The sequence below is a fragment of the Hyperolius riggenbachi genome, chromosome 1 (genome assembly GCF_040937935.1).
Source record: "Hyperolius riggenbachi isolate aHypRig1 chromosome 1, aHypRig1.pri, whole genome shotgun sequence".
Lineage (NCBI taxonomy): Eukaryota > Metazoa > Chordata > Amphibia > Anura > Hyperoliidae > Hyperolius > Hyperolius riggenbachi.
The window spans coordinates 218,109,697-218,122,932 of NC_090646.1; the positions used below are offsets into that span (position 1 = coordinate 218,109,697).

Genomic DNA, 13,236 nt, shown 5'->3' on the forward strand with positions numbered 1-13,236 from the left:
GGTACCACGGCTGTAATAATAAACACCATACAGCAGGAGGTTCCGGACAGCAGTCGTGAAGCCCACATTGTGTCCAATACACAACTGGGACAGCACAGTTTTCAACCCAGACACCTCAGAAATATATATATATATATTACAACAAAATGTAGCTATTGTAGTGGCGTAATAGCTAGTAGCACATGGCAGCAGTGCATAATTCTGTGTACCCTGGCAGTGGGAACACAGACAGAAGGAGGTTAAATACAGCAGCAGGAGGAGGAGGAGTGACGTGTGGCAGCAGGCAATGTAACAGGCCATGGCACCTAGCGGTGGTACCACGGCTGTAAATAAACACCATACAGCAGGAGGTTCCGGACAGCAGTGGTGAAGCCCACATTGTGTCCAATACACAACTGGGACAGCACAGTTTTCAACCCAGACACCTCAGAAATATATATATATATATATATTACAACAAAATGTAGCTATTGTAGTGGCGTAATAGCTAGTAGCACATGGCAGCAGTGCATAATTCTGTGTACCCTGGCAGTGGGAACACAGACAGAAGGAGGTTAAATACAGCAGCAGGAGGAGGAGGAGGAGTGACGTGGGGCAGCAGGCAATGTAACGGGCCATGGCACCTAGCGGTGGTACCACGGCTGTAAATAAACACCATACAGCAGGAGGTTCCGGACAGCAGTGGTGAAGCCCACATTGTGTCCAATACACAACTGGGATAGCACAGTTTTCAACCCAGACACCTCATATTTTTTTTTTACAACAAAATGTAGCTATTGTAGTGGCGAAATAGCTAGTGGCGCATGGCAGCAGCACATAATTCTGTGTACCCTGGCAGTGGGAACACAGACAGGAGGAGGTTAAATACAGCAGCAGCAGGAGGAGTGATGTGTGGCAGCAGGCAATGTAACGGGCCATGGCACCTAGCATTGGTACCACGGCTGTAATAATAAACACCATACAGCAGGAGGTTCCGGACAGCAGTCATGAAGCCCACATTGTGTCCAATACACAACTGGGACAGCACAGTTTTCAACCCAGACACCTCAGAAATATATATATATATATTACAACAAAATGTAGCTATTGTAGTGGCGTAATAGCTAGTAGCACATGGCAGCAGTGCATAATTCTGTGTACCCTGGCAGTGGGAACACAGACAGAAGGAGGTTAAATACAGCAGCAGGAGGAGGAGGAATGACGTGGGGCAGCAGGCAATGTAACGGGCCATGGCACCTAGCGGTGGTACCATGGCTGTAAATAAACACCATACAGCAGGAGGTTCCGGACAGCAGTGGTGAAGCCCACATTGTGTCCAATACACAACTGGGATAGCACAGTTTTCAACCCAGACACCTCAAATTTTTTATTACAACAAAATGTAGCTATTGTAGTGGCGTAATAGCTAGTGGTGCATGGCAGCAGCACATAATTCTGTGTACCCTGGCAGTGGGAACACAGACAGGAGGAGGTTAAATACAGCAGCAGCAGGAGGAGTGACGTGTGGCAGCAGACAATGTAATGGGCCATGGCACCTAGCGTTGGTACCACGGCTGTAATAATAAACACCATACAGCAGGAGGTTCCGGACAGCAGTGGTGAAGCCCACATTGTGTCCAATACACAACTGGGATAGCACAGTTTTCAACCCAGACACCTCAGAAATATATATATATTACAACAAAATGTAGCTATTGTAGTGGCGTAATAGCTAGTGGCGCATGGCAGCAGCACATAATTCTGTGTACCCTGGCAGTGGGAACACAGACAAGAGGAGGTTAAATACAGCAGCAGCAGGAGGAGTGACGTGTGGCAGCAGGCAATATAATGGGCCATGGCACCTAGCATTGGTACCACGGCTGTAATAATAAACACCATACAGCAGGAGGTTCCGGACAGCAGTCGTGAAGCCCACATTGTGTCCAATACACAACTGGGACAGCACAGTTTTCAACCCAGACACCTCAGAATTTTTTTTTACAACAAAATGTAGCTATTGTAGTGGTGTAATAGCTAGTGGCGCATGGCAGCAGCGCATAATTCTGTGGACCCTGGCGGTGGGAACACAGACAGCAGGAGGTTAAATACAGCAGCAGGAGGAGGAGGAGTGACGTGTGGCAGCAGGCAATATAATGGGCCATGGCACCTAGCGGTGGTACCATGGCTGTAAATAAACACCATACAGCAGGAGGTTCCGGACAGCAGTTGTGAAGCCCACATTGTGTCCAATACACAACTGGGACAGCACAGTTTTCAACCCAGACACCTTAGAAATCTTTTTTTTTTACCACAAAATGTAGCTTTTGTAGTGGTGTAATAGCTAGTGGCACATGGCAGCAGTGCGTAATTCTGTGTACCCTGGCAGTGGGAACACAGACAACAGGAGGTTAAATACAGCAGCAGGCAACGTAACGGGCCATGGCACCTAGCGGTGGTACCACAGCTGTAAATAAACACCATACAGCAGGAGGTTCCGGACAGCAGTTGTGAAGCCCACATTGTGTCCAATACACAACTGGGACAGCACAGTTTTCAACCCAGACACCTCAGATTTTTTTTTACAACAAAATGTAGCTATTTAGTGGCGTAATAGCTAGTGGCGCATGGCAGCAGCACACATGGCAGCAGTGCGTAATTCTGTGTACCCTGGCGGTGGGAACACAGACAGGAGGAGGTTAAATACAGCAGCAGCAGGAGGAGGAGGAGTGATGTGTGGCAGCAGGCAATTAACGGGCCATGGCACCTAGCGTTGGTACCACGGCTGTAATAATAAACACCATACAGCAGGAGGTTCCGGACAGCAGTTGTGAAGCCCACATTGTGTCCAATACACAACTGGGACAGCACAGTTTTCAATCCAGACACCTAAGAAATCTTTATTTTTTTTCACCACAAAATGTAGCTATTGTAGTGGCGTAATAGCTAGTGGCGCATGGCAGCAACGCATAATTCTGTGTACCCTCGGCGGTGGGAACACAGACAGGAGGAGGTTAAATACAGCAGCAGCAGGAGGAGGAGGAGTGACATGTGGCAGCAGGCAATGTAACGGGCCATGGCACCTAGCGATGTTACCACAGCACCTACAGAAAAACCAGGCCAAATTAGCAGGGGACTGAAGGTTGATGTTGTGAAAAAATAATTCCCAGGCACCTCATGTCCTCTCGCTGACAACAGGTGCCTGAAACGTGCCTTCAATCCAGGCCTGGTTGATCTTCAAAAATGTGAGTCTTTCCACGCACTCTTGGGACAGACTAGAGCGCTTCTCCATGACCATGCCACCGGGCCGCACTGAAGCACCTCTTGGACAGAACGCTGGAAGGGGGGCAAGACAGGACTTCTAGGACGTACTGCGCCAGCCCACTCCAGATCTGCAAGCGCTCGACCCAGTACTCCAAGGGGTCCACAGGCTCCTTCGCCGGTGTCAAGCCCACTGAAGGACCTCATGTAGTCGGCCACAATCCAGGTCTGGCGCTGGCTGTAACTTTGAGAGGAGGATGCTGCTGCATGCACCTCCTCTCTCAGCTGCTCTACCACCATGTAAAGTGCCTTTGTCAAGGACAGCAGGTCTCCTGGGCACCTGATGCTGCTGCTGGCTGCAGGCACTGGCTGCTGTGCTGGCTGGACAGGTACAGAGGGGGTGGAAGGCTGGGGGAAGGATTCCTCCAATCATCAAACAAGGATCTGCTGCAACTCCTTTGTTCGCTGCTCAGTGTCTCCAGCAGGCAGGAACTGACCCACCTTCCCCTTCAGCCGATCATGCTGGTGCAGGTGTCCTCCCGAGCTTGCATCTGCTTCACACTGGAGTCTGTGCACAGGCACCGCAGCATGTTGCGCTGCCATGGGAAACAGGGTGGTCCATCCAGCAGAGACATCAGGGTCAGTGGCCTCAAGTTCGCTGTCCTCTTCCTCTGGCCCCTGAGCCTCTTCCTCCTCTCTCCACCCTCACAACACTGCAGCAGCGCTCCCCTGTTACCCCTCAACAGCAACGTCCAGGACCTCCAACTCCTCCTCCTCCTCCAACAGCTCAAAATCCTGCGCAGAAGTGGACTGCGCAGGTGGCTGCTGTTCCAGCTGGATCAGGGCCTCCTCTCCCACATCCAGCAGAACACCCAGGGCCCTGTCCAGCAGACAAACAATGGGCACCCACTGGCAGAGGGATGCCCGTTCCTCGCTGACCAGGTTGGTTCCCTGCAGGAAGGGAGCCAACACCAAGCAGACCTGCTGCATCTGCCCCCACTGTGCATTGGAGAGGAGCTGGAGTTTGGTGGTGCCAGCGAGAGTGCCCTCAACGATGTGGTGGTTGACAGCCCTCCTCTGCTCAACCAGTCGCTCCAACATCGCCAGGGTGGAATTCCAGCGAGTTGGCACATCGATGACAAGGCGGTGTCGTGGCAGGCCCTCACGCTGCTGCATATAGGCCAGGTTTGCTGCAGCAGCAGCTGAGCGGCGGAAACTGCGCACAATTTTCCGAGCCACTTCCAACAGATCGTCCATCCCCTGGAAGTGTGCAGGAACTTCTGCACCACCAGGTTCAGGACATGGGCCAAGCAGGGGACGTGGGTCAAGTGTCCCCTGTTGATGGCAGCCAGCAGGTTGGCCGCATTGTCGGACACCACCAATCTGACTCCGAGGCCTCTGGGGGTCAGCCACGTCTTCTCCTGCTCCCTCAGGTAGCGGAGCACGTTGGCTGCCGTCATCCTTTTCTTCCCCAGGCTTCTCATCTCCAGCAGCGCTTGGCAATGGCGGGCCTTCACGCTGATGTTGAGGTGGGGTGCTTGGCGGCAGGAGCTGCTGCTTCTCTCCTGATCCCGTGCGGTGGCACCACATAGTGGACAACTGGTGCCGCTGATGCACCCGAGGATGGACCTGCTGCTTCCTCACTGGCGCATTCCACCAGGCTGACCCAGTGGGCCGTGAAGGACAGGTAGCGGTCTGTCCCAAAATGGCTGCTCCATGAATCCATGGTGACGTGGATCCGCTCATGGCGTGATCGAGCGAGCGGCCCACATTCACCATAGCAAAGCGGTGCAGTGCTTGGATGGCCGTGCGGGAGAAGTAGTGGCGGCTTGGGATTTGCCACTCCGGGATCCCGTACTGTAGGAGTGTACTCATGTCACTCCCCTCCTGCACAAAGGAGTATGGCAGGAGCTGGAAGCAAGTGGCCCGGGCAAGCAACCCGTTCAGCACCTGGATGCACCTGTTGGTGGGTGGCAGAACCTTGGTCACACCGGGAAACTACACTGAAAGGCATCTTGACACAGTGGGGATAGCTTAAGCAAAATTGGAGCCACAGCCCAGAACAGATAGATTTATTTACAGTGGGTTGCAAAAGTATTCGGCCCCCTTGAAGTTTTCCACATTTTGTCACATTACTGCCACAAACATGAATCAATTTTATTGGAATTCCACATGAAAGACCAATACCACCACCTTTTGCTGCAATTACAGCTGCCAGTCTTTTAGGGTATGTCTCTACCAGCTTTGCACATCTAGAGACTGAAATCCTTGCCCATTCTTCTTTGCAAAACAGCTCCAGCTCAGTCAGATTAGATGGACAGCGTTTGTGAACAGCAGTTTTCAGATCTTGCCACAGATTCTCGATTGGATTTAGATCTGGACTTTGACTAGGCCATTCTAACACATAGGTATGTTTTGTTTTAAACCATTCCATTGTTGCCCTGGCTTTATGTTTAGGGTCATTGTTCTGCTGGAAGGTGAACCTCCGCCCCAGTCTCAAGTCTTTTGCAGTCTCCAAGAGGTTTTCTTCCAAGTTTGCCCTGTATTTGGCTCCATCCATCTTCCCATCAACTCTGACCAGCGTCCCTGTCCCTGCTGAAGAGATGCACCCCCCCCCGAGCATGATGCTGCCACCACCATATTTGACAGTGTGGATGGTGTGTTCTGAGTGATGTGCAGTGTTAGTTTTCTGCCACACATAGCATTTTGCATTTTGGCCAAAAAGTTCCATTTTGGTCTCATCTGACCAGAGCACCTTCTTCCACATGGTTTGCTGTGTCCCCTACATGGCTTGTGGCAAACTGCAAACGGACTTCTTATGCTTTCTGTTAACAATGCCTTTCTTCTTGCCACTCTTCCATAAAGGCCAACTTTGTACAGTGCATGACTAATAGTTGTCCTATGGACAGAGTCTCCGACCTGAGCTGTAGATCTCTGCAGCTCGTCCAGAGTCACCATGGGCCTCTTGACTGCATTTCTGATCAGCGCTCTCCTTGTTCGGCCTGTGAGTTTAGGTGGATGGCCTTGTCTTAATAGGTTTACAGTTGTGCCATACTCCTTCCATTTCTGAATGATCACTTGAACTGTGCTCTGTGGGATGTTCAAGGCTTTGGACATCTTTTTGTAGCCTCAGCCTGCTTTAAATTTCTCAATAACTTGATCCCTGAACTGTCTTGTGTGATCTTTGGACTTCACGGTGTTGTTGCTCCCAATATTCTCTTAGACAACCCCTGAGGCCCTCACAGAGCACCTGTATTTGTACTGACATTAGATCACACACAGGTGCACTCTAATTAGTCATTAGCACTCATCAGGCAATGTCTATAGGTAACTGACTGAACTCAGATCAAAGGTCGGCCGAATAATTATGCACACACCACTTTGCAGTTATTTATTTGTAAAAAATGTTTGGAATCATGTATGATTTTGTTCCACTTCTCATGTGTACACCACTTTGTGTTGGTCTTTCATGTGGAATTCCAATAAAATTGATTCATGTTTGTGGCAGTAATATGACAAAATGTGGAAAACTTCAAGGGGGCAGAATACTTTTGCAACCCACTGTATATAAAAAAAAGGATTCTATTTGGTTGCTTTTAGCAACTGCTTCATTTTTGCTGCAGTTTTCTTTGCACCTGTCTTTGTAAATCAGTCCAAGAATGTAAACACTAAACAAACATCAAAGTGACGGTGGCACACGCATGCCTAAGATGCTATCTTCATATCCACGAAGCATGGCTAATATCACATGGGCACTTGATGAGTATTATAGGCACTGGATCTCACCACGTGTGTGCTGTTTGTCTGCTCCTAATAGGAAGTGTAAGTGACAAGTTCCTGACGTGAGAACTGAAGAACTGCAGGGATTATGTGGCAGAAATTAAGTATTAACACTTCAGTTATTCATGGACAACTGAGGATCCAGGCAATAGCTTCTAGCTACTTTGATGTAACTAAACACTTGAATTTAGATAGCAGTGAAACATTTGCTTAAAACTGAGAAGTAATAATGTTGACCTCACAAAACATAGCTTGTATTCGAAGAGTAAACTTGTTCACTCGCATTAGAACATATGGGTTGACATTTAAAGTGACAATGGGAGGTCATAGCTTTGGGCCCCAGCAAGACAATCTCTAATTTTTCTGAAATGTGTTGCTAGGAATGCTCTCTCTAGAAAAATAATTACGTAGTGAAAGTATTTAGTGATGGAAATCCTAGCTGTAATAGCAGCACATTATTATAGTTGTTTTAAACTGAAACTCAAGTGTTTTATGTCACTACGTTCTGACTAAAGTAGATAAGATACAGACAGGGCAAATTTCTGGGAACATCTGACTGCACTTTAGAGAAGACCACCACTGAGTACAATGTGTTAGAGATGGTGGAGGTAAGTGTGTGTAGGTCAATCTTATTTAGATCTTAGGAGGTGTTTGTTAGAATTATTGGAAGAAAGAATGAAGATGGTAAGACACCAGTGACTTCAGGCAGGGGAGTGAATGGGATAGTTAGAAGTACCGTAGCTTAAAAGACACCTGAAGTGAGAGGAAGATGGAGGCTGACATTTATTTCCTTTTAAACAACACAAATTGCCTGGCTGTCCTGCTCAGTGATCCTCTGCCTCAAATATTTTTGGCCACAGAGCCTGAGCAAGCATGCAAGTCAAATGTTTGACTGAAGTTTGATTGGATTTGCCACATGCTTGTTTCAGGTGTGTGATTCCGACACTACTGATGCATGAAAGATCAGCAGGACATCAGGCTAATAATATTGCTTAAAGAGGACCAGGCCATTTTGCGCTGATCTGTGCAGCGTGGGTTCGCCAGCCCACAGCACAGATCAGCAGGCAGCCAGGGCGACCAGACTTCCCCCCTTTTTTCCCCACTAGTGGGATGTCCTGCTGGGGGGGTCTGATCGCCGCCAGCTATTTTCGTGTAGCGGGGGGGCTCCTCAAAGCCCCCCTCCGCAGCGATTCCCAGCCTCCCTCTCTTTCCCTCCCCTCCTCTCTCTGGGCGGCACAGGATGGTGATCCGTCCTGCCCCGCATCTGATAGGCTTCAGCCTATCAGATGCCGGCGATCCCCGGCTAATCAGAGGCCGGGGATCACTGATCTCCTTTACAATGCTGCTGCGCAGCAGCACCATATGATGTAAACACCGGGGATTTCTTCCCCGCGTGTTTACAATTAGCCTGCGAGCTGCGATCGGAGGCTCGCAGGCTGTTACACCCTCCGTGAACTGACCTGGAAAGGTTGCTCGAACGAGCGGCCGTTTCCATGCAAAACCACTTATGACCCGCCGCCGCCTATCGGCGTTAGGCGGTCGTTAAGTGGTTAAAAGGAAGTAAATATAGAAAGCTTCCATATCCCTCTCACTTCAGTTAAGCTTTCAGCAAGAATAATCATTACTAACCCAGGTACAATCTAAAGTTCAACTGTGATGTAGAACATGATAGCCTCTGCTCTCTGTGCCCTACTCAGGGCCGGTGCTTCCATAGAGGCAAGGGGCAATTGCCTCTATGGAAGCCTGAAGGGACCCCCAAGGTGTCTCCCCCCTCTGCCTGCAGCTATGGTGCACCATGGATCCAAGACTAAATTGCACTACCTGTTGCCGGGGTTAATGTGCAGCCAGATGTCAGTCTCATACTTTACATGTCCTTCCGTTGCACTCTTCATAGTACTCCTTCCTTAAGGCGGCCCATTTTCATGGCTCCCCTGCAGCGGTGTCACTATCCCTGTGACGTGCAGCAGAGCAGGACCATCTACCAGGCAACCTAGACAGGTTCCTGTGGCGTAGTGGGTGTCAAAGGGCCCACCGGCCAGCTTCTCTGACCTCTCCACTTCAGCTTGCTAAAAAGACCACATGGAGACCCCAAATCTACTACCTTGTGTATTACATCTTAATCCATCTCTGACGTGCAGGCATGGTTTGTCAGTGCATACCTGCCTGTAAGGAATCAGGAAGAGAGGCTCTGGTGGGGAGAAGAAATCCAGAGCATAGAGTGCAGTGCTGCCTCCTGTGTCCTGCCTGGAGTAGGTAGGAGTCCGTTTTGTGAACACTCTGCATTTGTGTGGGAAAGGAGAGGGGAATAATGGGAAACTCATCAATGCTTTTGAGGACATATGATGGACACCTAAAGATATAATGTGATAGGACCTGGCAACCAGCTCAGGGGTCCTGGACTTGAATTTGCTTTTGGTGTAGGGGGGTAGGTGGTGTCAGGGCAGTCCCCAAGGTACTTTTGCCCGAGGGCCCCATTGTAGCTAGAATCGGCCCTGGCCCTATAGATTCCTGTGTAGAATAACTGCAGGTGAAAATCTTACAAACACAGACTGCTTTGGACATGGACTTGGAGACAGTGCAGCAGTTGTTGTCACCTTAAAAGGCTGTGCAGATGTGAAGATGCATGTGTGTGCTGACAGCGATGAAAGCTGCCAGCTAGCTTTATTCCTCGGGAAACGACAGCACAGTAACAAAGTTTACTGCTGACCAACAGTGAGCTGACATTTTAAGCTGTTTGTGTCTAGTGTGCAATGATAAACACAGAAGCAGAAACAGAGCAGGGCAGATTCCTTGCAGTATTCCTAGCTGCTACCATCCTTGCTCAATGTAACATTTTACTACAGTAATAGATTATCTTAGCACAACTCTTACATCATTACAGGTGAACATCTTTTTAAAGCTATACGCCAGACCTCGAAATCCGAAACACCATGCTATTCATCGGCCCGTTTAGAAAAAAAAAACCTGTTTTTAAAATTGAAAACGTGGGAAGTGCATTATGGGAAGTGAGCTTCCCATAATGCACTGCATGTGAATGCGAGAGACTTTACAAAAGGTGTGGGGACGTGAGGTTGCAATATTCACACTGAGCATGAGTTGCTATCAAAGTCATTATCAGGGTTGTCCATTCTGATGAGTGGGCTAGACTCTTCATTATTTTTCATGGTTCTCCATCTCCAACCTTAGTAAATCATTCTCTAAATATTGAAATTACCCTCTCAGGCAAGGGCTTAACTGTAGGTGAGCAGCCCCTGTGACTGCGAGGGGCCAGAGCAGTGACAGGCCCCCAACTAATAATCTCCTCCAATACAGGTGTCCATTCTCTCGATCAGGTGATTTTGTGGCTACACTTGTTATAGGTGTGAAGATCATGATGGCCACACTGCTGCTGTGTCCCTTGCAAAATGGTCCTTAGGCTCTAAGGGTCACCAAGGAGAGGTAAAAGAAAGTATGTGAACATTAGTGGGCCTTATTCCACCTATTTTCCTGGGGGTACCATGATTTGTAGTTACGCTGCTCTCAAGATATCAGTTCATACCCTGAAGGTTGAACCTGCTAGCTAATTGTTATTGCATTGGGCCTGCAGCTCCTGTATTCCCTAGCAGCACTCCTTCCCCACAAAGTTTCCTTGATAGAGTGTATGAACCATTGGAATTCTAGGACTATACCCACGGCATCCATACCTTACAGAAACGCAGAACAAATAACGTAATATTATTACCTTTTAACAACGACCTGGAGGGTGTCATCGGATTTTTCAATAAGGCCCACAACTTCGGAGTAAGGAATGTCAGTGCAGCCTGTGCCATTGATGGAGATGACCTCATCCCCTACACACAGTCCAGCATTGGAAGCCTTGCTGCCACTTCGAACCTGAGATAAATCGGAGAGAATCTTGTCAGTCACTGAGATGCTAGACAGAAGAAGAAATGTAGTAAAAGGACTTTTAGAAAAATGTACATATACTGTCCAGAAACAGGTCAGAACATTGAGAATCGTTTGCTGAAGAAAAGATTCATAGATTGGTGATTTGTAAACTGGAATAGGTAGTGTAGAGCAAGCAATTGAAGGTGTCTTCTACACGTGATGTCTGCTACACACAGGGCCGGCACTACCATATTGGCAACCTAAGCATTTGCCCCAGGGCCCCAAGCACTGCCGGGCCCCCCAGATCTCCAGCTGACTTGTACTCCCGTGCAAAGTGTTGTCAGCCTAGCAACTCAACTGTCCAGGTGTGCTGCTCCATTAGTCCGTGCTCCCTTTCTTCATCCCTGCTGGCCGCATCTTCTCAGAGACCTGGCACATGTACCTATTCAGGGTCGGACTGGGACACCAAGGGCCCACCAAGGAAGTTTCAGCCTGGGGCCCACCCCCCTCTCCTCCTCCTACTCCCTCCCCCCCCCCCCCCCCCCCCATTTTGGGCTCACATACACATGTACTTTAGAAATTTTGCATGACTTTATGGTAGGGAATAGATTGTGAGCAATTCTGAGGACAGTCTCCAATAGGGATATGTCTAAATGCGAAACTAAATGGGTGTCACCATGCACTGGAACATCGGCGTGGTCATGATGAGTCATGGGCAGACTTAAAAAAAAAAAATACAAAACACAAAATAAGTAGCGGCGTTATTCACAGAGATTAGGTCCGACCAGATACATTGTATATTCAAGTAGTTACATGCCTCATGATCATTCATCAAGTAGTCAAATGGCAGCAGATACCCCCACAAAATGCAATCAGGTTGACGGCAGATACCCCCACACAATGCAATCAGGTTGGTGGCAGATACCCCCACAAAATGCAATCAGGTTGACGGCAGATACCCCCACACAATGCAATCAGGTTAACGGCAGATACCCCCACAAAATGCAATCAGGTTGACGGCAGATATCCCCACAAAATGCAATCAGTTTGGCTGCAGATACCCCCACAAAATGCAATCAGTTTGGCTGCAGATACCCCCACACAATGCAATCAGGTTGGCTGCAGATACCCCCACACAATGCAATCAGGTTGGCTGCAGATACCCCCACACAATGCAATCAGGTTGGTGGCAGAGATACCCCCACACAATGCAAGTCCCCCCCAGCTTGGAAGGGGGGGCAGAGGGCACAGATCAGCGGGGAAGCCTCCCCCCTCCCTCACCTAGGGCCCCCCCTTCCGCGCAGCCCCCTCCTCGAGAAGTGCAGCCAGCAGCGAGCGGAGTATAGCTTACCAGCTTCAGATGATGCTATCTCCGCTCCGCATGCCGCTGCTGCCCTGCTGGTCTCTGTCTCCTGTAGTGACGCTGTCCAATCACGCTCTAGCAGGAAGTACTGCGAGAACGTGATTGGACAGCGTCACACACTACAGTCAGAGACCAGCAGGGCAGCGGCATGCGGACTCGGAGCGGAGATAGCATCATCTCTGTAGCTATTCTCCGCTCGCTGCTGGCTGCACTTCTGGAGGAGGGGGGTGCGCGGAAGGGGGGGGGGCCCTAGGTGAGGGAGGGGGGGACGCTTCCCCCCCTCCCCGCCGCTCTGTGCCCAATTCCCCCCCTTCCAAGCTGTGCCCCCCTCCAGTGGCGTAGCTAGGGTGTTTGACACCCGGTGCGGATAATTTACCAACACCCCCCCCCCCCCCCCCAAAAAAAGCAAAGCGCGCAGCGACAAAAAAAATGGGTGTGGACATGATATCACATGGGTGGGGGGTAATTGTAATGTAACTGTAACAGTAAGGCAGTGGGCTAATATAGGTAGCCAGAATAGTTTCCCTCAGCATAGGTTAGATATGACAAATATGACAACATGACAAATTCAGCAATCTTGAGGCCCCCAACAAGACAAATTCAGCAATCATGAGGCCCCCAACAAGACATTCAGTAACCATGAGGCCCCCAACAAGACAAATTCAGCAGTCATGAGGCACATAAATAAACAGCATTTCACATAAATAGGCAGAATGCCCACTTAATATGGTATACACCTCTCACCTGGCTTCTGAATTCTCCTCTACTGGCTGCTGTGCCAGGCAATACTGTTTTTGGCTGGATTGGGGATGATGTGTGGGCTGAAAGGCCTGGCGGTGATGCTGTGGCCGGCCTGGCGGTGATGCTGGGCTGTACTTGGCTGGTTGAAGTAAATGTTGGCCTGACTGTTGGTGGTGATGCTGTGGCCTTTTTGACAGTGATTCTGGGCTGGTTGGCTGGTGGTGATGCTGGGCTGGCCTGGATAGTTT

At 49.5% G+C, this 13,236-nt stretch overlaps 1 protein-coding gene across 1 annotated transcript in view; it reads right to left on the reverse strand.

Moving 5' to 3' along the window:
- SYNPO2 (synaptopodin 2) overlaps positions 1 to 13,236 on the reverse strand; it is a 304,927-nt gene that overhangs the window by 103,732 nt on the left and 187,959 nt on the right. Inside the window, exon 2 of the mRNA XM_068280520.1 lies at positions 10,739 to 10,890. Coding sequence (XP_068136621.1) covers positions 10,739 to 10,890 — 152 coding nt within the window. The remainder of the gene's footprint in view (positions 1 to 10,738; positions 10,891 to 13,236) is intronic.